The sequence below is a fragment of the Strix aluco genome, chromosome 5 (genome assembly GCF_031877795.1).
Source record: "Strix aluco isolate bStrAlu1 chromosome 5, bStrAlu1.hap1, whole genome shotgun sequence".
In the NCBI taxonomy this organism is placed as follows: Eukaryota; Metazoa; Chordata; class Aves; order Strigiformes; family Strigidae; genus Strix; species Strix aluco.
This window is the reverse complement of record NC_133935.1, coordinates 32730250-32754513: the sequence shown is the minus strand read 5'-3', so window position 1 is coordinate 32754513 and position 24264 is coordinate 32730250. Positions and strand designations below refer to the sequence as shown.

Genomic DNA, 24264 nt, shown 5'->3' with positions numbered 1-24264 from the left:
TTAATTTCATTTGGTTTTCATCTAGCCGTGCCTGCATGCTTGTTCTGATGCAACTGCTGAATTTCTTATCTCTGATAATTGCAAGGTTTCTTTCAGGATCACCACTGTTTGGATTCTGCTTGCAATGTGGCTGTGCTTTCATATGTCTTGTAGTTCACCAGTATTTTGAATTTGGATCGCTCCAGCCTGATTTTCCCTTTTTCCTGTTTTTAGGGTGTGTCTTTCATTTATGATCCTTGTTCTCCCAGTAGTAAATGCCGTCTCTGCAAGTTCTTAAACCATTTGAGTTGTGCTCCAGCAATCCTTTTTTGTGTTCATGTACCTGCAAAGGGGGTATGCCCAGCAGAAATGTGCTATGCTGATAGGCTCTAATCAAACTTGATAAATAGTAGCCTGTTATCCACAACATTTTTATATGGGTTTTGCATGTTGTTTGACATCTAGTTCTTTCTCTGCATGGGATCTTTATGACTTTCTGACTGAATACACTTGGGACTACCCTTTATCACTTTCTTCCAACTATTATGATCATCTCCTTGTCACAAATAGAATTTTTTTTTCCTCCTCTTCTTAACCCTTTCATCTGCCCTTATTGGCACCATATAAGAACATCTCCTTATCTCCCTTGAACCTTGTGTCCTTTCTCTCTACCTCTTTCCTTTAATCACTTGTTCAACTCCTAGCTTTTCTTTTCCCTCATAGTACCTGTAGACATGAGTGTTTCCTGTTTTTTGGGGGTTTTTTTTTTTTTTTTTTTTTTTTAAGTGTACAAAATGCCTGTGGTCTCTCTTGCCTTTTCAACTACCTCTTAATTTCCTTTCCCCTTTTTCATCTCAAAATTCTTTGAATGCATTGTTTGAGGCTCTTGTCCTCCACAGCAGCTTCGATTGTGCTCTACTACAATTGCAATCAGTGTTTACAGTGATCTCTTCCCAGCTAAGCTTCAGATCCAGTACTTGATTTTCCTTTCCCTGTCAGCTACATTTGTCACTATCAGCTGTGCTGCTCTTGGAGTGTTGTTCCACCTTTGTTTCCCATCTGTGTCCTCTTTTGATTACCTCCTTTCTTTCTACTGTTCTTTGCAGAGGCTGTTGTTCATTACTCCCAGATTTCTGTTTGGGGTTTGCTGAAGTTCTGTTTGTGCTTTCCTTCCCTTTATCATGGAATACCATGCCTTTGGGGGTAGTTTTTGGTAATCCAGTCACTTTTTTCCAGTCTTGTAGAGCTTCCTTTTTGCTCCAGATTCATGTTCTTCTGCCACGAACTAAAAATTGTTCTTGAACTCATTGTGAGTTCTCAGATTCTCACTTTAAAATGTGCCTTTTGCTTAATCCTTAATCCATTGTCTGCCATCTTGTCCTGATTTTCCTGTCACTTAGATTTGCAATCTCATTTGATTTTAAAGTTATTTCTACCTAATCCTTCCTCTTTAAGGCTGTAAGAAATACTGCTTACTTTCTGCGTCTGCGAAGTAATATGTAGCCTTTCAGTGCTCTCCACTGTTCTGTCTGGGTCCAGTTTTAATCTAGTTATAAGACTCTGAACTTTCAGAGGCAGGGACCATTTTCTTGTGTGTGCTTTGTTTTGTTACACCTTATTCAAACACAGTAACAGGTGTCCTAGCTGAATGCTGAGCTCTTCTGTGTTACATCCATAAGAGTAATCCATCCTTCTCTTTCACCTCTTGTCACAAATAATGGAATAGGTTTTCTCCTAGCATTATCCTTTTCCTTAACCTTTTTATCCTATTATAGCAAACTGTAATGCTGTATTTTTCTCTGGAAGCAGTATATCCTTCCCCCTTCAGTTAAGAGAGGGTTACATGCAACACAAAGATGGTAGTCAGGGTATTCAGAGGTGTACCTGCCAGAAGCCATCCCCAGGCAGTGGAAAGGCTCCGTATGAACTAGACTTTTTTGCCCTGCTGCCTGAGGATAGCCTTCTGGCTCAGACAGCTGATTTCTTATGCTTGTTGCATATGCTTTTTCTTTACCTCTTCCTTGCTTTGCAAGTGCATTTTCTTTTTGTTCCCTCTGACATGCAGTTCATCAGTGTTAGTGCCCTGGAAAAGCAGATGTGCAAAACATGTCGCTGCTTGCTAACAGGAGAGAGTAGACAGACGTGCGCACAAGCATGCAGGAGTCTAGGTCTTAGATTTGGTCTAGGGTAAGGAAAGGCATTAGTTTATGGTATATGAAGGGTCATGAGCCTGGAAGTAAATAATTCATGTATGTAACGCATTCTGTGCAAATGAAATACTGCCAGATTAAAAATCTATGTAAACTGTTTATAATACCCACAAAGGGCAAATGTGCACCAAATTTAAACTGAATCCATACCATTGAGTTGAAATGCTTTCTTTAGAGATCTGACTCCATTGTTGTTGCTTATGCAGCATCCTAGTATAGAACTAAGAAACTTAAACTTCTGGTCAAAGGCCATAAACCATCGAACTGTCATGTAGAGGTAGTGGCATAAGTAACCCATCCTGCATTTCTTCTTCTCACACAAACTCACCTGTTTTATCTCATGTGGAAGCTTATTACAGTTTTTTTTTTTCCCCTAAACACCTCTGTTTCTCATTTTCCTTCTAGAATCGGAAAGGAATTTGAAGCATTTTTCTTGCTATGTTAAGTTTTCTGTTTTCTTACATGAATAAACATCTGTGTATTACTGGAGTTTTTTGAGAACAACCCCATAGTCAATCTCAAGGAAGGTTTAGAATGTACGTGGGGTTGCTCAAAGATCAGCTTGTACCAGATGCTCTAGAAGAATTTGAGATGAGAAGGTATTCTCATAAAAAGGTTTATCAAACTGTGATGTGACTTTCCTGAGCTTTGAGCTTTCCTTAAAGTCTGATTTCGCCCTAGACCAAAAATGGTGTGAATGTATTATCTTCTAAGCGGCAATCCAGCTGGTTTCCAAAGTGGTGTAATCTGCCTTTCTCGAAGGCAAAAAGATGTTCCTCTTACTCTGGCTGCTCTAGAATTCTGCTTGGTTCTGAGAGGGTGAATACCTGATTGGATTAATTGGGCTACTTCAGATGCAGAATGGCTTAATCCTTCTCCTTATTTTGAGGTTCAAATTAGATACCCCAGTGGATGGACCCACCTGCCAAGAACTTTGTCTTTCTCTCTTAAACTGCTTGTTAAACCATAGTAAGGGGTGTTAACTGGCCTTCTTGCAGTTAGAGATTTGTGGTTCCAAGGCTAATGAAATCTTGTACTGGAAAAATGCTGTCTCTCTAGTGCTGGATGATCCTGTTGCCTATAAAATGCTTTCTTTCGAATATTGAAGGTGGCCAGACACCAGGTTTAGGTAAAGTAGATTATAAGTGATTTGGGATAAGATCTTTGCCTTATGATACTAAGAATCTTACAGCAGGTATTCCTGCAGCAGCTTTGAAAATATATCCATATTCTTCCTCTGGAAATTTTTTGGTGTCTCTTCTTAGGCATGTCAACCATTTCTTTGCATTTATAGATTTGGAAAACTAACAGCTGCATGCAGTTTGCTATAAATACCTTTAAGGAAATGGTTTCCTGTCTTGTTTATCTTCTCATTGTTTTCCTGTTCATGAGAAACTCATTTTCATGCAAGCTGAAATCTTGGTTACCTTTGAAACTGGCAAAATTATGGAGTCATTTTGGTAGTTGTCAGCAGATTTAATGTTCAAAACAATTGATAGTCTTTATTCTCAGTATTAAATTTAAGAAGCTCTAAGTGAAGAGAAGAACAATGCAGAGAACAGTCTTTGTGTTGAGTTGCAGAATCCAAGAAGATAGTTCCACCATTGTTTTCTAAAAAGCTGTTCACTAGGAGGTGATATGCTGTTTTGTGGAAACTTTTTTATAAAACACCTTTTTTCCAAGACACAGGTTCGGGCCTAGCACATGTGTTACTTCTTTCTGGGGTTTTTTTGGTTTGGTGTCAGTTGTCTGTTGCACCTCCCCCTACCCCCACAGTCAGAATCAACCTTGCTGAAGGTAAATGTAGCTTTTGGTTCTGCTGAGGGTGCTCTGTGAAAGGAAAACTTGTTTATCCAAAGATCTCTTTTAAAAGGTCTAAAGAATTTAATGCTTTTCTCATCAAACTGCTTCATTCCCAGCTTGAGTAATCTTTTAATCCTTACACATGGAAAGAAGTCCTTCGAACCTGTTTCCTATGCTGCTGCTTGTTGAAAGAATCATCTTGGGCTTCAGTCAGAAGAACTTCAGAGTAACAAGCAATGAAGAGTAAAATCTGTCCGTTGATCTACGGTATAATGGAAGGAGATTCTGGGCTTTCTTTCACCAATCTGGAATTTTGTCTGTCCAACTCTCCATGGATTATCTTTCAAAGCCTGTTGTTTACCTAAAGAGGAGAAATCTACCTGCTTTAGGACTGTTAACAAAGCTGTTCAGAAAGTCAGACGGACTTTGGAGAAGGTTCTTAAAAACCACATACGGGCTCACAGAAGTTCAGAACCTAAATGCATGTCTCGTTCTTTGCAAACTGATACTTGGATACTTGAATTTTTCATTACTGTTGGGCAGTGGCAACTTTCTGGCTCATGTTGAGTGTGCCTTTGTTAGTTTGTAGGGCTGGTGGTAGGTTTACATATGCTGTCCAGATTTCAGAGAGAACTGGTTTCACACAGAAAAGTTGTTCTTGACCACTTAAGACTCCTGATAGTTGATCTCCCACAGTATCTTATCTATGGAAATCTGTATCATAGAGGAAATAAGGATTGCCTACCTATAATATTTTGTTTACTCTGCTTTCACAGAACCATTTTCTTTTGTTTACCATTCTGGACCCTAGCTGTGAATTGGGTAAAGAAAAGTGCCTAGAGGGATCACTAGGAATTAAGCTATTTATATTCTCAGATTTGGGAAATCAAAGCCTAACAAAAATGCTCCCACACTCTGTAAGTAATTGCTTTTAAAAGGTTCCTAACTGACTAATCAAATGCCTAAGCTAGGGAATCAGTATGAACTGAGAAAATTGTGGAAGGTTAGCTACTTCTGGGAAAACAAAGCAAAACTGTTTCTAGCTGCAGAAACCTGAGTAGTATATTACCATGAGTCTAAAGATGCCAGTTTATTCTGAATGTCTCATCTGGCACAGGTGTGCTTTATCCCTAAGCCAGGCTGGGAGTGAGTTGCTGTCAAGAGGGGTGATCCTACTTTATCCTCTTTGCAAGCTGCTTGCTCCCTCTGTTTCCCTTGTGCTAGATCTACCAACTGTGCGTTTGCACAGTGGGTTGATTTTTACCTAGCTAATCCCTCAGAAAACTACCTTGGAGTGGGGGATCTTTGTGCCAGGTCAGCCATCTGAATCCGTTTACTTTCTGAACCATGTTTGCTGCATCTGACAGGGAGAGCCCTTTCCACTGATAATTATAACAATTAGATCAAGTTAGCCGTAACACAAAATTGTGCCTGGGTGACACCACCACTTGAAAGTGTTTTAGGCCCACAGTGCTACTGCTTCTAAGTATTGGGAGATGAATGCTGACCTTTTATTCATTATCCTTCTTTTTAGAGAAGAAAAAAGTGCAGAACCTGACATATTTTTTTTTCTTTTTTCTTTTTTTTTTTTCCTCTTGAAAAAGCCCCTCAAGTTCTGCATCAGGTCAAGGTTCAGCTGAAATAATAATCTGCTGCTTCAAAGACCACATGCCTGACAAACACAGGAAGGAAAACCTGTGTTTCTTACACCCAGGTCTGTAATAGTAGGGAGAAATTTCCAGAGTAGGAAGAAGTGATATCGGAGCTTGTTAATTTTTCACTGTGGGGAAAGGGAAACCAGTAATGAACTCAAAACCTGCCTGTTAGCAGGTATATTGAGAACATTATGTGCTTATTTTTATCTCTGGCAACAGCTTTTAGTATGCTTTAACCCTTCAAGTGAGGAGCGCTATAGAATCTTGAGGCATCTTCTACAATTTCAGTTAAAGTGATTGAGTTCTTGGTTTTCATTGACGGACTGTGTCCAAACACCTGGTTGCCTGAGCTGGAAATGTACTCGCTTTCTTGAAGACAGTCCTTAGTACAGTTAGTTTAACATTCGTTTACATTCCTCGGGAAATGGCAGCATCTTTAATATTCTTCCGCAGTGTTACAAAAATAAGGAAGCATGAAATTTTGGGTGGAGAATTCTGAAAGACAGGCTGAATAATGAACTTCAGATTCAGTGTTCTCAGAAAGGCATTGCCATCTGCTGTGCTACTGAAACTCTCTGTGCTGTCATGACTCCTGGTCTGTAAGAGTGTGCTGCCACAGAGATGAGAACCTGGTAGGAGCCCCTGTTGTATCTCAGTTCATTGCCTTCCTCTGGTAGGGACCTAGAAGTGTGAATGACGGGTGCTACAGCACTTCATAGCTTACAGCAGCTCTGTGTATTGGTATCACAAGCCTCAAATGCTGAAGAGGTGAGTAGACAGAATCTACATCTACATTTCCGATGCATGTATTTCAATATCTTGAGTCATTGGAAGCCATTAGTTACATTTGTGAAATGAAGCTGCCTATCCTTGGCTTTTATTGTGAGTAGAAATCAGGTAAAGCTGGTGCAATGATCATGGATTTGTATATGGCAGGAAGTACAGTTTAGTTAAGGTCTCAAACATAACAAGATTGGGAAAAGAGGAAAGACTTCTCCAATTTTGACCTTTTGTATGGGGGCGGAGAGAGCATTAATGGTAGGCAGGGAAGTAATTTCTGTGCATCTTCACTAGCAGACTCCTTTGCCATTAGTTTATCCCAAAGTATGGGCATTATGTCTGTGCTTGCATGTGGTTTTACATTTTACTGTTTGTCTAGCATGTGGAGTGAGGAAAGCGGAAAATAGATTTACTGACAATGGAGCATTGGGAAAGAATAGGATGTTTAATCACTTACATTAGCTGTAGCCAGGAGCACTGGAAACTTGTATGTAAAAAGGAGCTTGCTCATTCCACAGTTGCAGCCTTTCTATAAAGCATCAGGGATCCTTGAAATCTATGTAGAATTTTTGTTTAAAAATACATTTAAGTAACTTTAATTTTGAAGAAGCTCTTTCAAATGTGAATGGGGCCTTCTCTGTGCAGGAGATTTCTAAACAAAGCTTGAGAGCTTTTTGTCTGGCTATCCACAAGCTCACACAGTCTTTTGTAAGATTTAAGTTGCCGGTTACTGTAGAGATGCCAAACTGTTGCTAAATTCTCAATAGTGAGTGAATACAATCTATTTATGTGTCATTTTAGCTTGGGTCTTTTAAGCTGTGCTGGCAAAAAGGTTGTTAAGATTCCCCAAAATTGGGGAGGGGGACTGGGCTGTGTTTTGTTTTGTTAATTTAAACTGAACTAACTTTTTTTTAACTAAGACTAATTCCAGATGGTAGTCAGTTGAATTGTATCCCCTTAACTTCATTAGAAGAATGCTACTAATAAGTGTTGAAGGATATTCAAGAACTGAAGTTCAGAATTTTATTCTGCTCCACTCCTGTTTAAAATGGCCTATATTTGATTACAATGAGGAGACAATGCAAACCTTAAAAAAAATGCTTTCCCTGATTTTGAAAAAATTGTTTCTTATTAATCTTTCTTTGCTTGTTCAGTTTGATAAGAGGTTAATTTTTGGAGGTAAGAATTCATGTCTTTCTGTTATATAATACTGTATGGATTATTAGAATTATATTCTGTCTTTTGTAAGACCTTTTAAATAAAAAATACAGTTTCTCTGTTTTATTTTTAAAATAAATATTACCCTGAATCCTCTGATCACCAAATAAGCAAAAATAATGCTTCAGCTATACTAATGTTTTACCATTCACAATAAAAAAAAGCTCTTCAAACACTGCCATGCAAACCAAGTTCATAAAAAGCTATATAAGCGTAGTGCTTTGTGCAGTAGCCACGCTGGGGTAGGAATGGTGCATGCAAAACTGAGGCACTTACTGATGGTGGTGTGAGATTTTTTAAAAATACAATACAGAAAGCAGTTTTGAAGCTTTTTTCTTTTCAAAAGTAAATTTTCATCTATCTGCCCATTATAAACCTAGTTATATAACCCCGATATCTTTTTAATTAGAGAAATATGTTCTGAAAGAGGTTAGATTAATTTCCCTAGATTTAGAAAGATGAGTAAAAATAAAACTGAAGTATGATGAGTATTCATGTAATAATTTTAGAAACTACAGCAAAATTAAAACTCAGTTTTTTGCCTTGTTACTCTGTAGAGACAAGAATTGGAGAAAAGTGGTTCTGTCTGTGCTGCGTGCTTTGCCTGAGGTTATGGAAGAAGCTAGGAACAGAGTTTGGGTTCCCTGAATCTTAAAAACCATCCTTTTCACATAATCTAGGCTATGCTACTCTTACACTCTTATGCTCTGGCTAGTGTTTCTTTCTTGACAGAGGAAATATTTTTCAAACAGTTTCATGCACTTAGCTCGACTGTGTGAAGTAGAGGATAGTCTTCATGGATAGACCACTTTTTTCCAAAGTTATTAATGAACCTTCATTGTTACAGACTGGATCTCAGCCAGCTGCTTAGTGATTAAAGTTTAATTGCATGATGATTAGTTTTCATTAGGAAGCAATTAGCATTTAACAGCAGTCTTGGATTGCTAAAGCTATGGGTGAGCATAAGTGGCTTGAGCCATGTTGAGAAGGTATGTAGCTGGAGATGTGGCTGCAAAGTTGTTTGGGGAATATGGGGATGGGAATTTTGGTGTTAGTTGACCTCAACAGCTCATTCCTACTGCAGCGTTGAGCCAGGAGGGGAGATAGAAGCAGGAAATGCAGCAAATGGCCAAAACAGCACAGCCTGGACATGGACATGCCTGTGGATTAGTCCTCATGTAGGGAGTTTTCAAAAATAATCGTCTTCCTCAAAAGGGCCCTTTGAAATTCCAAGTTGCTCTCACTGTAATGCTGGTTTTGATAGTCTTATCCCCTTCCTTGCCACAATAAAAACTTTTTTTCAGAATCCCCCCCTGAACTTGATGAAATTCCCATTTTTACTATGAGAGTATCCTTGATTTCTTTGTGCCATGGTGGGGTAAATTAGAGGAAAGATGAGTGCAGGGCAAGGGCTGGGGGAAGTGAAATAGATGAGTTAGTAAGTGGAATAAGATGAAGGTAGGGAGAGGTAGGAATACAGCAAAAGGTGAAGGCTCCTTTGCTGTTAAAGGTGCAAAAGAGTGAAGAGTGTCCCTTTTAAACCCCTTCTGCTCTACTGAGGAGTCTGTTGTGAAGATGAAATATGGTGGTAATTTCATCTACGCTAAGTTAGGGCTTTTAGAAGCCATTCTTCTCCCCCCCACCTCCCCTTCTGCCAGCACTACTGCTTTGTGACTGAACCAGGTCAGGTAGCTGATCTGGCCAGCAAATTCTGCCCACCCTCTTCCTGTCCCCCTCATTTTTGTGAAGCTAATTTTTTGGCTGAACCAGCTTTCTTGACTCTTAGTGTCCATACTGATACAGGGAAATGCCCAGGTAGGGATAGGAGGGGGCAGCAGGTTGTACAAGTACAAACTGATGTCTTAAAATGGTCTGGAAGTGAGTGGACTGGTCAAGACCATGCCTTCAGATAGGTTTTTCCAGAATGATATTACTAATTACACAAACTAGTAAATTCAGTAAAAGGTACATTTTAATATTTGTCTAAGGTGGTTTTCAAATGTATATAGCTTTGCAGCATTTATTACTGATGTCAAGTGCAACCATCTAGTTGTCTAGACATATGAAAATGTAGGAGGGTTTCATTACTGTTATTATTTCTATGATCTAGAAGCAGTAGGGACTGGATGCTTCCTCCCCTCCTCTGGCCTAATTTGCCACCTGGAGTAACCTAAAGCAGGCATTTCTCTTCAATTAAAAGGACTAAAATAGCTGCAGTTTCTTTTGAGAAATTCTAGCCGTGCTCAGGGTGTGACTTCAATCATGTAGATCTACTTAAATTGTCTTCAAACTTGCTGAACTGTTGCTAAGAGTAGACATAACAGCAATAGGACTTTGGTGTAAAAATACCAACCCTACTCAAGACACAAAGACTGTGGTGAGTGGCAAAGTCCAGGGCTCTGCATGCTGCAGCTGCACTGTTTGTCAGTACCTGAGCTACCAGTGGTAAAAATAGATTGCATTTGTCTTCGAGGTCTGGTTGCACAACCGATTGTAGCATAAACATGCTTACCTCTTATCTCAATCAGCTAATTGTTGTCTGTCCTAAGCTTTCCTTCTGTTTGAGAAAACACTAAATCTTGATGTTAAAAACTGGTTGTGCGGTCTTTACAGTGATTTTTTTTTTTTCTATTTCTCCTTGCATGTTTTCTTTTGATTTATGCTTAGGTCCCTTAGTTCTAACTCAGCTGTATGTTTGTCTTTTTGTCATGGCTTATCATTTCATAAAATGTCGTGTCGGTGGTGCTTTGCACTATACTGCTGTTAATTGCAGCTTTTCTTGCACCTCTGAATCCTTTATTCTTAGTGAGAACTCTCACTTGCTAAGTTTCAGAAAGTTATTGATGTCCAGCTTCATAAAAGACTTGCTAGTAAGGGAGGGGAAAAAGGAGGAGGGTGTCCTGGCATGAATCTCTGAAATGGGGACTTTCTCTAAAGGACACTGCTGCTCAATGTGAAACTTAAAGGAAGAAAAAAGAAGGGGCAGTGGGGATGAGAAGGAAAGGCAACTTCATGTACTTCAGGTTTAAGAGTTGTGAACTTTTCAGACTTTGTGCCTGTGCTGTCAAAAATTCTCTACATGGCTTTTGACAAGTCATTTAATTATTCTGTAAAGTAGGCTTTAAAACCACTTATTTTGTGACCATTAAGACAAATTTGTAGGGTGCTTTGAAAATTGAAAGTACAGTATGTGTTTAAATTGTCAGATGTTCTTAATTAAATGGGAAGATTAGGGAGCTGATACAAGGTTGCATGTTTTAGTTGCATAGATGTAATGGGAGGAAGGTAAGTTTGTTCATCTATTGTTTAGTCAGGTCCACAGAAGATAATAAAAATATTTTGTCATGTGTTCATCTGGTGTTAGCTTTCTCTTTTCTTGTAGAAGGTTAAAATGCTGAAGATCCTAATGTGAATCTACTGATACCATATGTAAATTAATTATTATATTTAATTGTTAAGTGTTTTATGGGGGAATAACTCTTCAAGTTAAGTTCAATCACTAAAATTTCAAGGTTGACACAATGCATAACCAATGCTTTCCAGAAAACCAACAAATGTTTTTAGATGTTAATTTTAGGAAATTGTTTAGGTTAGATTAGAAAAAAATCCAGTGCCCACATTATAGGTACATAAAACTGTTTTATGAGGTTTTAATGCAGTCTTAACTTCTACACTTAAATTTAATTATTCCTCCTTTGAAGTGTCACACATTATCATTGGAGAGAATAAGGTTCTTTAGTGATGCCACATGGTACTATTCCTCTGAGCAGACAGAAATCTGCAGAGGCAGTTCCTGGGGAACAGGAGTTTTGAATAGTTACCAATAAATTCAGTTTTCTGGACAAATAGCTTCAAGGGTAATGCCAAAAGCAGAATTTTCCATTCTGAGTCTCAAGCTGTCTAACAAAGATGACTTTACTGCTGACTTACTCTTCTGCTTTTGGGCTAGAGCCTTCAGAAGATGGAGGAATAAGAAGTGAGAAGAGGGTGTGCCTGTCTAAAATAAATTAAAAACCAAACAAAAATGCCTGTATCCTTCAATTTCTGCCTCAGGTGAAAAAAGTTTGAAACTTCTCTTTGATCTTGCACACTGACTTATTTCTAATAGTCTATGGTTCATACCAGTCCTTCTTATCTTACTATAGATAAATCTAGATTTATAAAAAGTGAAGCTGTGGTTTGCAAATAGATTCATAGTACTATTGCCTTTACCGTGATTCAGCAGTGTTCTGAGCTTGAAAGATCTTGATTAGGTTTTTTTCCCTTCAGATCTGGGGAGAACCACACAGCTCTTTAATCCTTAGATGGAGGAAGCTCTTCCCCTAGAACAACATTAAGCCTGTCCTTTAAGGAAACTACTGACACTGCCTCAGCTGCTTTGTAATATCCAGCTGGAATGCCATCCGGCCTTGGACTTCTGCTGCTATTTATATTTGCTGCCGCTTCTAAACTGCTGCTAGCTCATATGAAATTTTTCTGTGTTGTGTGTCTCTGGCAAGGCTACTGACCCTAGATATTTTTGAATAAATGCAGTTTAGAATTCATGAAAAGTAGCTATTATTGTAATGGGCAGTTTAAGCAGCACATATATCATTATGGTTTGTAGGTTTTTTCCTGATGATTATTGAATAGTGAAATAACATATTCCTCTTTAAACCCATTCAGATTTTTGGCCAGCCAGCGTTATTTTACATAGAGCACCGTCTCTGTATCTGAAGTAATTTCATCAATGTGTGTTACTAATTTGTTTAGTTTTCCTCAGCTCTGATTGACTATTTATTGCTGTAGTTCATGAGCTTGTATCTTCCTTTCAATTTTTTTTTTTTAACACTGATGTGCTACTTGACAGCTTATCACTAAAGAGAGATGTACTGACTCGCAGGCACTTCTCCTTCCCCAAGCATTGCACCTTTACCTCTTCTCTTGGATTAATTTCACCTGCTGCTGTTGCTCATCTTTGGCTGCTTTTCCTGGGTGGTAGCAACAGCCACTAGTGACCTCAGGAACACTTGTGTGCACTTTATGGCTCTGCCACCAGCTACTGCTTCAGTAGCCTTCTGGAAGACTTGTCGTCTTCTCATCGTTCTCTCTTTAACCATACTGAGTAGTATTTTTATTTGCTACCCTTCTTCTAGAGAGACAAGTTGTTCATTTTCCAGTAAGATGCGCACTGTATCTTTTTCACCTATCCTTGCTTGCAGTGGAATATATTTTGACTGTGCAATAGGAGTGTCTCTTTAGACCTTAATTTAAGAATTGGTATTGTTACTAATGAGTAAGTGTCCATTTGGAATACGTTACAAACATTTTTTCTAAACTGTCATTTTTGCATACCTATTTCTTTCATATTCATCTGCCAGTTTCCTCTTTTCCTATGCCTCAAACATAAGTTACTCATCATTATTTTACCTGCTTTCATCCTGCTGCTTTTTCTTTTAGTTCCAAGAACTTATGATCTCCTTCCAATCAGTGCATCCTGGCTAATTTTATAATTTCCTGAATAAAGCGCCTCACTTTCAAAACCCTGCACATTTACCTTTGTTTTCCTTCATGGATTTCTTCAAAGCCCCTCTTGTCTGGGATTTCTGATGAACAATTGGATATGCTTAGCCTGCTGCTGCGATGGACTCTGCCCAACGATGCTGGCTCAGTCACACCATTCCTATTTCATCCCTTTGCATCCACCAACGCTTTGTTCTGTATTACTGAAGTGTCTTGCACAGTGGGGCTCTGTTTATGACAAGGGCTTGCACATATTATTACAAATAATGACAAATGGTTTATTTCTGTCCAGTGTTACAAGCCTTTGAGTTGTTGGCAGGGTTGGATTTGTGCTGCACCCTTTTTCCTGCCAGGTTGCATAGGTATTTAATACCTTGTCAAAATCTTTTCCGTTTACAGTTTGCCTTGCTCAAAAGCACTTCTGTATTTTTAAGCCTTTACAAAGGTTTTGTTTCTGTTGAATGCACTGCCACTAATAACAGTGATTGTGTCCTTAATGAACTAGACCTTTTTTCTTTGAGCCTTTTAGTAAATTCCAAGCATCATCTCTTTTTTTCTTTCCCCTAGAGAAAAACTGGTTCCATCATGCAGTTTGCCTCTTGAAAACAAATTCCTTGAGTTTATTGCATTTTCTTATTTACATCAGTTTTTTCCTTTTTTTATGTCACTTCAGTCACTGATATTCAAAAGTATTGCTTTATAGGGGAGAGCTTTTGGTAATTTATTTAATTTATCCAAAACCTCTTCTTTTATGGTGGTTATGTTGCTTTACTGTTGTTTTATACTGCACTCGGTAGACCTTGTGCTAAATAGAAATTCACCATATATTTGGATTTTTCCTGTAATCCCAAAATGGTTGGGAAAGAAATCTAGCACGGGCAGAAAATCTAACTGGAGTAAATGCTCTGTCTTGCTGACTATGCTGTTCCCACAACTCTATGTCCTTATCACATAATCACTGCTTGAAAATTTGAATTTCTTTATCCTCTTTTAAGTTTGCTCTTCTATCTTTCAGACCTTTTCGTAACTAAATTGCACTTATTGTTGCACATTTAATTCCCCAAATGAATAGTCAAGATAACATAAACTGTATAATTTTTTCTGCTAGACTTGCATACTTTAGCAAATTCAAATCCCTATACTTATAAGTGGTTGTCTGAAATGTTTCTCTCATTCAGGGTGGCTCGTTGTCATCAAGGGAAACAAGATTTATGCATTTCTTGTGTTCTTGGACTTGGTAGTCTATGTATTATTTTAATACTTCCTTTAAAATATGAAATGGCTACAAAGGTGTGTACTTAGCCTGTTAAATTTGAAATTAAACATGCTCTTTCATTGCCACTTAAAAGTTACTATTTTTTGTTAATTTTGCTAGATCTGTTTTAGTTAACCATCAGTTTACTCTTAAAGTATCTAACCTCTATTCTGGTTCAGTTATGCCTGGTCCTTATTTCATTTGCGTTTTTTTTCTCCTTCCGTTGTTTAAGACCTGTGGAGGGTTCATCCTCCTCCATGACTTTTTCTCAGCTTTTCACCAGTCTCATCTCCTAGAGTATGTGCATGCACATTTAAGCCTTTGATCACTCCATTAAGTGAATGAAACAGGCTAGTATGGAGTAGTGAACATGAATTTATCTCTTAGATCAAATTTCAACCCTTTTATATGGTGTTACAATTTAGCTCAGCCTTCCTGTTAGGGAGGTAAGACTGAAAAGTCTTAAACTTGTAACCTAACAGTACAGTTTCTGGGTGCCTACATTCTTTTTAATAATCATGGGGGTTTTTTTGTTGTTCATTGTGGAATTTCACAATCAAATCTTTTGGTCTACAAAAGAACTGCCATTCCAGGCGGGTGCAAAAGTATGTTTTGCTGTGGTGTCCTGTCTCCAACAGTATCCAGGAGCAGTTATCTTCAGACGTGTAGTAAACCAGGCATCTACAGGGTGCTGCTTGCATATTTTTCTCCCTCCTTTCAGCAATCACAGCTTTAGAGTAGTCTCTTTCACATCGCTGTGTTTAACAGGCAGTGGCATACCTATCCTGGATGAATTTGTCTAATCTGTTTTTGAACTCTTATCTTTTGGCCAGTGCAGCATTCTTTGGCAATGACATTTAGAGTTTAATAATTACTTGTTGTGTGGAAAAAAGTGGATTTCTTTTAAATTTAAACCTGTTATTTGTTCTTCCTTCTTCCAGATGGCTAAGAGTCATTCCCTTACGCACACCGTATTTGATTCTGTAGATCTGAATCCCACTTCAGTTACCTTCTTTGCAAAATACTTAGGCTTTTCTCATATGGAAGCTCTTTACATTTCTAATTATCGCTGTGATATGTCTACTTTTTAAATTAGCTGTTGTATTCCTTTATTAATAGGGTGACCAGAACCACCACAATATTGAGATGTCAGGATACTACAAGCGTAACAGATAGATGTAATGAAAATTTGGGTTTCATTATTGATTTCTTTTCCTGATAACTTTTTACGTTCTAGCTGTCTCTTTTTTTGTGGTTGCAGGGACTGCATGATGTTTCTGTCCAGGATGTCTACTAACACATTTCCCATGAGTAGTAAAAGCTAATTTAGTCTGTCATCATGTATATGTATAGGTGAAAATATTTTCCCCATGTGTATCACTTTGCACTTAACATTAATTTTCATCTCCATTTTATTATATAGTTATCCGGCTCTTTACCATCCGTTTGAGATCTGACTACCTTGGGTGGTTTTACAAACTTCACAAGTTTTCACACCTTATTGTTCCCCCCCCATTTTGAGAGTATAAATACAGTTGTATAACCAAAGTGTCTGCATAGGACCTTAGAAAATTTTGCTGGCAAATCATTCCTTGTCAAAACTAACCATTTACTTCTGTTCTTCTTACTTTCTCTTTTTCCTTCAAGTTGAGAGAAATAGAATGCTCTGTTCTTCTTTCAAGTGCTTCTCTTGTGCTTTAATCAGTTTTGTATGTAGAGTAGGATTTCCCTTTTTTAAGACATTTTTCAGTTCTTGTATTTCTTCTGGTGGTTTTTTTTTATGCCATCCATTTTGAGCTGCAGCTTCCCTTTGTGCTTCAGCAGCCCGTGCAGCACTGCAGTTCTGACTTTTTACTGTGTTTCCTAATGCAGCTTTATTAGTATAGCATCTTCCAGATCACTGATTTGTCTGCTGAAATCTTGGAATCTAAATTTGTCCTTAGTTTCTTGACTTGAAGATAGCTGCCGAGTTTTACTTCAGTGACTATTTTTCCTTTATTATTACATGATTTGCTTGCTACAGGAGCATATCATCACTGACAAGAGATACCTTTTAATAATGAACATTTAAAGGGGTTTTATCTTTTCAGTTCCGGGGTTCATTTTTCTGATATTCTGTGCCTGGTTTTTGGAGAACTTAAATTGTTTGACAAGAAATGGAAACTAGTAATTCTGTGTCCTTCAATACCGGTTGTTATATCTAGCCCCAGTCACATAAGCAGATTTTTTCATTAACCAGTATCTGCACATCGGAGTGAAAGTGCTGTTTTCCTCTCCTGTTTCCTAAAAATGTCTGCCTACCCTGCTCTTTTTTCATCTCAATCCCTTTTTGCAGCCGTCTCCGAAAATCACTTATTCCTTTCTCCTATACCAAACAGTACAATTTTTTTTTAATTTTTTTTTTCTTAGTTTTCCTCATAGCTTATTGGAGTAAGTTGTCTCTCTGCATTCTGCTTTCCAGGAAAGAGAATGCGGCTGCCTGCTGCTTCTGTTGCCCTTTCGCCTGGATATTAAATCTGACCCTCTGCCTAGCCTGCCAACTGTTTAATCAGAAATAGTCAGAAGGCCCTCCTTCCTAATATTGCAGCTGACTCTGAAATCCTCATTATCTTACATCTGCATTTGTGCAGTGCAATTATACAGAAGCAATTATTTTCCTAAAAGCTTATAATTTAAACAGATGAAGGAGAGAATATGAAAAATGCATATAACATGTAAAGTGAAGACTTGTACCTGTATAATTAATGCCACATATATTTCATTCTTTTCTTGCTTTTCTTTTTTAGTAACCTTCAGTTGTTGCTTTCCATTTTATTCTGTTTATGCATTCTTGACACTGGTATGCAAGAAGGGGAAAAACAAGGAGATACCTAGAAAGCAAAGCAAAGGGAAATATGAAGAAAACAGAGCAAGGGAAAAACTGGTGCTTGGAAGAGAGGAAGTTAGAATGAGACCTGAGTGTGGGGTGCAGGTGAGCAAACTGAAAGAAGCAACTGATCAGCAAGAAAAGACTCTTTAGATTATAGACAGTAGAAAATATGATACAGTTGCATCTGTTGTGAATGCCCTTGCTTAAACTGCTTTGGTAATTGTTCCACAAGAAAGATAGTGGAGGAATCATCTGAAAACACTTTACAGTAGTGTTAGGCAGAAGCAATTAATTTCTGCTTCTAAGCAGCTGTTCCTGCTGCTGCCCATATATATTCTACATATATTCTATATATTGGAAAGGCTGGTCTGGCAGCTCCCGTCCTCCCACCAGCAAAACCCTGTCCACTGTGGGATTCCAGTACTCTTAGTCAAAGATATTATCTCTGTCAGTGCAGAGCTAAAGAGAAAACTTAAGGTGTGTGTTTTAATTGAGCAGCATGGGTCACTTCTTTTCACAAGCCGAAGAGCTTGTGCTTGGTTGGGAGAAAGATAGGTAGTTCAGGACATGTTTATGTAACTACGTGGAGTTGGGTACAAATCTGAGGGAGACAAAAAAAGGTACCCAGAACCCTCACCCCTATTTATTACATTTAAAGCAGTGTGCTGTCAAAAGAGTTTACTCTTGTAGTAGTGAAGGAATACAAATTGCGGGGGGGGGGGGGAAACCTTAAATAAAAGAAATCTAGCTAGTGGATGGTTTAGTATTTTGAATAAATCAGACCAGTTCTGCTGCTGCTGTGGTAGCTGTCCCCCAACTGTTCACACTTCCAGGTTGGGTGTTACTTCATTTTGGTAGACAGAGAATGATGAGCTGTAGCCAGGAAGAAATGGGCTGCTAATAGCATGGAGAGGTAGAGACAATGTATCTGGCTTTAATGCTATTGATAATTTAGTTCAAGGGATGGAGTGTCTCTTCTAAATGGCACTTTTCAGTCTCTCCAGCCTATTCTAAGTGAGATATATGTGCCTTGTGGCTAGAGATGAATTGTGGAGATAGGACCTCTGAATCAATCTTCACTGTGTGTTCTTTTTCTTTTTTTTTACCTTGAGGTTTTTTTTCCTTTTTTTTTTTCTTTTTTTTCTTTTTTAATTTAAGCCAGGAGTTGATTAGATGCCTGGCAATGATTACTATCCATTGGCACCTCCCATTGGGAGCACAGTCCAAGTACCAGCCTTCAGCTCTTTCAAGCAGGGGAGGTTAAGCAGGCTGCTTACTGAGCAAAAGGAATTTCTCTTCCCATGAGAGCTTGAGTGCTGTTTCCCTGGCTAAGAATGCTATAATTCCTTTACAAGTGACAAGCAGGCTGCTACCATCTGCTGGTGAATGGCTGCAGGATGGTGGAGTTTGGGTGAAAATTTGCTCATGGACCACAGAGAACGATTAGTGATCATTAAGCCCAATTCCCACATTTCCTGTATGAAGCTTCGTGATTTTATTTTGGTTTTGGAATGTTTTCTAGTTGTAGTGTACATCTTTTATTTTCTTTTTGTTTTGAAACAAATACATAAGATGAGGGTTCTAACCAAAGCCAGGAAAAATACCAGCAGAAACGATACATCTTTTTATCTTTTAAGGCACAGCAGCGATGTCTTGCAAAAGAAGACTGACACCATCCAGAAATTTTTTAATCACTTCGTTCTGTCTTTCTGGAAACACCTGGGTATATTTGGAAACCACGTGGCATTACATTATGATAGTCTTTTTCAAAGATTGATAGTCTCGTAAGTTGCTTTAGAACCATACAGCTTTGTAGGGTGGCAGCTTTGTTCAGTCACTCTGTGGTGTGTCAAGAACTCGAAAGAAAGGAGTAGTTATTGTGTATGTGGTTCCCCCAGCTTCCCCTGAAAGAAGCAGATGGTCGGGGGTCCCAGGAGGTAGAAGAAATGGGGCCATTAGACTGTCAGTGGCTTGTGAAAAGCAGGAGCATCTGCCAGAATGGAGACTTGTTCAGCAGCAGGGGAGCCAGCAGCAGCAGATGATCTCTGCCTTGAGCAGTCAATGGTATAGTAGTCCACTGGGGAATTGCTGTTGTGGGCATAGCTGCAGGTAACCCTGGTAATAATCTAGTTGGTCTGGCAGACTAAAAAAGTGGGAAATGAAGGCTTGATGCTCATGCTTTGGCATCTTATACCCACTTTTCCTGTCTAATCATTCCTAACTACAACCGATTTGAAATATTCCATACCCATTCTCAGCTGAGTGCTACAGGCACACTTAAAATTCGTCAAAATGCCTGTCATGTTTCTGCTGCAAGTTTCAGAATAGCAAGATGAACCATGCTAGATGCAGTAAAGAATAAGTTCAAAGACTAAACTAACATTTGGAAAAGTTTTAAAAATTTTGCTAGGGGTTGTCTTGTTTTCAGTTGTATTGCACAGCACACTCTTTTAGTGTTAAAAAATATTTTACACAGCTACAGTTTAATCTCTGCTGCTGTAGTTCTTATGCTCTTACTGACTGCTGTGTACAGGACACAATGTTCCAGGGAAGAATGACCTCTTCTGTTGCTACAGTGTGATGGTACTTCAAAGACGAGATAGGGAGGACAGAATGCCTCTGAGGAACAAAACTAGAAATTCCTATCTGTGTTCAAAAAGAATAGTCAATTTGGGTTCTGTCCTGTTAGAATAATTAATCTCAGTCAGCCACATCTAAAAGCAAGAATAAAGCATACAGGTAAAGAACTGTGGTTCAGAACTCCTCAAGCTGCACTTTGTGAATACTTGACATAGGTGAATCTGGAAGTATTACCAGTACATAATACTCTTCTAGGGTTGACTTCATAGCCAGGAAAAGGCATTTTCTGTACATGAAACTTGGTTTTAGTCCCATGAGAGAGTGAATTACATTGCAGTTTGGCTAGAGGTCCATATGTTTTGGTATGCCTTTAAATATTGGTTTAGATTTTTTTTTTAATCTTATGGAAACTGGCATTGTGTTCTGACAGGCAAAAATAAGCCGCTTGAGTGTCTCTTTCTAGGCCTTGGGGACACTTCCCTTACATCACAAATACTGCAATAGTTTGTCATGATACACATTCACTGCTTAGAAGGTAGACATGATTTAATAGGGAGCGCTGAAGATCAGGCTCAGGATGTTTTGGCATAACTGAAAAGAGAAGGCAGTATTCAAGACTGCAGTTGTAGATGTCATGAGAATTGACGTCTCACAAGCTTTTCTGTTCGTTGCATCTGCTTTGATTTGAAGGGGGCCACCTGGTTTATGGCTGGAGCTAGTTTTCCTTTCATCCTAATTCAATCATTTAAATACAAACTGTAGTCATCTCTGCATAGCACAGAATAGTAGGAAGAGCAATAACTGTCAGATATTCTCAGTGGTTTTTGAAATATTGTAATCAAAACCCTGTTTACGATGCAGAGTGAGGAACTTTGCTGTGGCTGTTATCTTCGGCCACATCTATTCTGCAGACCTCCACTGCAACACGTATGTTAATCAGGGATGTGAAGAAGTGTGGTCTAGCTGATGTGGCCATCTTGGCATATGAGCCTCCCTGTATGGTAAAACCCATGCTTTTGTCTAGTGCCAGGTGCGCTGCTGGTTTGCACACATCTCTTCTGTGTGCTGTACAGGTGTAGCTTGCTGGTAGTGTTAATAGGGCGCATGTAGTTTGACACTAGCTTTTCCAATAGGAAAAGAGGTTTTTAGATCATGTCATCATCTCTCTGTGTACAGTCAATGACCAAAGGCAACTCTCATGGCCTGAATTCAAGGTGAATTGTACCAGTTATATGAGGCCTTAATGTGGTGGTGGTTGTGTTTGTCACCAAAACCAAAATTCCTGTGCTTAAGTATGACTCAAAAGTTATTGCAGGTCATCTTTTCTGTTTCTGCCAGTAGTCTATTTGCATTTTAAGTTTTAAATAGTAGCAGTCTCTTAGCCATCAGTGGATTCTACCAGATGTGGCTTATTTTCTTTTTAGAAGGGGAAAATGTCAAGCTGTCAGAAATGGGCTTTCATCAGAATCTTAGATTAGTTAATGAAAGTCACTTACTGTATACATTCAAGAAATAAAATTGGTGTCTGAATGAGATGCCCTGTAGGCCTACTTCCTTAGGTCATTCCTTAAGTCATTCAGGATGAAGTAAATGTGTGAGTGGCTTTCATTCTGCCGCATTCACATCTGTCTGATAATATGGTTAAATACATCATTGACCGTTTGAGATAATAGGATTTAAGTAGTGAAAATTGAACGTGGTCGTCAGATGAGTCTTAACTACTTTGAAAATAAATGTATAAGCATCCTTGTAGCACTGCAAGCATCTCTTGGAGATGTGCCATTTCTGTGATGGTGAAGTATTTTCCCTTGATGGCGTCTTCTCCTGCTCCAGATCAACCTTTTTGATCACCTGTGAAAAAATGTTCAACTTGGCCCTGATCTTCTTGGACTGCTAGTGATAATGAAAATGATGTAAGCAAATACTTTTTACACTAATGGTGTCTTCTAAATCATTCTTTGTCATGCTAACTCTCATTTTGAAACTGCAGTAGATTCAAAAAAGCTCTTTTCCTCCAATTTTAACGCTGATGTCATTGTCAGGTACTGAAACATGGGCCACTGAAATGGATTTAAGAAATATTTCAAGTTCTTTCTGAATGGTTGGTTAGAACATTTCATATCTCTTGCCTGGTTAGCACAGCTGAGAAGTTTGTTTGAAGGAGCTTATGTTGTTGCCTATTCAAAAGACCTTTATTTGTATGGTGTGGAAAGATTAACATTGTGATACTCGAGAATTTTGTGCTGCTATATGGGTGATAAAATTCCCAGGAAAATACAGATATTTGGAAGGATGGTTGCAGTCTTCATTGCCATTTCTTGGTTTCCGTTTCAGAAATGTTCCCATTGCCAGGAACCAGGAGCCACCTTAGGCTGCTACAACAAAGGCTGCTCCTTCCGATACCATTACCCATGTGCCATCGATGCAGGTAAGAACAAATAACATGCTAACTATATTTCATGTTTATTCAAAACATATGACACTAAATAATTCCAAGGTACTTTGCAAAATTATTCCCTCTCCATTTTTCACCTACTGTGAAGATACAGTAATACAAATGGTGAGAAATAGCATTAGATAGTGTATAGATGGAACTTCTAATGAAAAAGAATCTACTGAAAGTGCAGAAAAAGCCTGGTTTTGGGGAAGGCAGATACAGTGACTGAAATCTGGCTGCAGTATGAGAACTGACCACTCTTTTCTTGCAAAAAATAGAAACCCTTTGTTAAAAGGATGCAAGTAACCAGAAAGGTGTTTCCTCTTTCAGGGTTACATTCCTGTGGGTAGTCATAGTAATGATTTCAAGTGCAAAGTGTTTGTAGAATCCTCAGTACCACTTGGAGCATAACCTTCCTTCTCCCTCCTTAGAAGCATTTCAGTCAGTCACTTGAGTAGGTCCAGTTTTCATCATTGGACATTGCATGGTATTATCTCCAGCTATGAGCCTGGGGTTCTGAGTTAGCATTTTGTGTACGATAGTGAAAGTTTTTCACGGAGATAAACTTCATTCTTGGGTAAAAAAATATGACCTCAGAATTAATATTGTCCCACTATTCCAATCCTCTGTAACTCATTTCTCCTGTCATACAAAACTTAGTCTGATAACAAGCAGGTAAGGATTCAAGATTACAACTCTTGACTGGCAAATAATTGCAAACTTCCTGTTTGTTATCCCACTTCCACAGCAGCCCACTTGTTTCACTACCTAATTTATGCTGGTTTTCAAATGTTACAGTATTTGAAGTAGGTATGCTCATTTCTGAATGACTGCATTGCACCTCTCACTGTGAAATCCCACCCTATTGGAGCACTGCATTTTATTCCAATAGAAATGTTTTTAGTTAAATTAATATTGCAGTGGAATACTACTAGTGCCACAGTATAGATGGAGAATCCTTGATTTTACATGAAATAAGATGTTAAAGAAATATTATTCAGGCTGCAAAAATCACTCAAAAAATGCCAGAAATGAGGGTGTCCATGTAAGTCCTCAGCAGCGCTACAGGCTTGGGGAGGAGTGGCTGGAGAGCTGCCAGTCAGAGAGGGACCTGGGGGTGTTGATTGACAGCCGGCTGAACATGAGCCAGCAGTGTGCCCAGGTGGCCAAGAAGGCCAATGGTATCCTGGCTTGTATCAGAAATAGCGTGGCCAGCAGGGACAGGGAAGTGATCTTACCCCTGTACTCGGCACTGGTGAGGCCGCACCTCGATTACTGTGTTCAGTTTTGGGCCCCTCACTACAAAAAGGACATTGAATGACTCGAGCGTGTCCAGAGAAGGGCAACGAAGCTGGTGCAGGGTCTGGAGCACATGTCATACAAGGAGCGGCTGAGGGAACTGGGGTTGTTTAGTCTGGAGAAGAGGAGGCTGAGGGGAGACCTCATCGCCCTCTACAGCTACCTGAAAGGAGGTTGCAGAGAGCTGGGGATGAGCCTCTTTAACCAAGTAACAAGCAATAGGACAAGAGGTAATGGCCTCAAGTTGTGCCAGGGAAGGTTTAGACTGGCTATTAGGAAGCATTTCTTTACAGAACGGGTTGTTAGGTGTTGGAATGGGCTGCCCAGGGAGGTGGTGGAGTCCCCATCCCTGGAGGTGTTTAAGAGTCAGGCTGACATAGCACTGAGGGATATGGTGTAGTTGGGGTCTGTCAGTGTTCGGTTAATGGTTGGACTAGATGATCTTCAAGGTCCCTTCCAATCTAGATGATTCTGTAAAGTCTAATTTTGGTCTCTTAGGAATGTATCTTGTAAGATAGTAATGGCCTAATTAAAGACTGACATCTTTTTCCATAAAGCCCTACCTCAGCCTGTAGGATGAAACATGAAACATGAATTCATGAACATACATTGTCCTCACTGATTCTGTATTTTACTTACTGCATATGATTCCATCTCAGTTCTGAAAGTAGAACTAT

General features: G+C 38.9%; 1 protein-coding gene across 8 annotated transcripts in view; it reads left to right on the top strand.

Moving 5' to 3' along the window:
* Positions 1-24264, top strand: part of TCF20 (transcription factor 20) — a 132576-nt gene that overhangs the window by 93494 nt on the left and 14818 nt on the right. For all 8 annotated transcript variants that reach the window (XM_074826816.1, XM_074826813.1, XM_074826818.1 and 5 more), the window contains one exon: positions 22186-22279. In XM_074826816.1, the coding sequence (XP_074682917.1) occupies positions 22186-22279 (94 nt within the window). The remainder of the gene's footprint in view (positions 1-22185; positions 22280-24264) is intronic.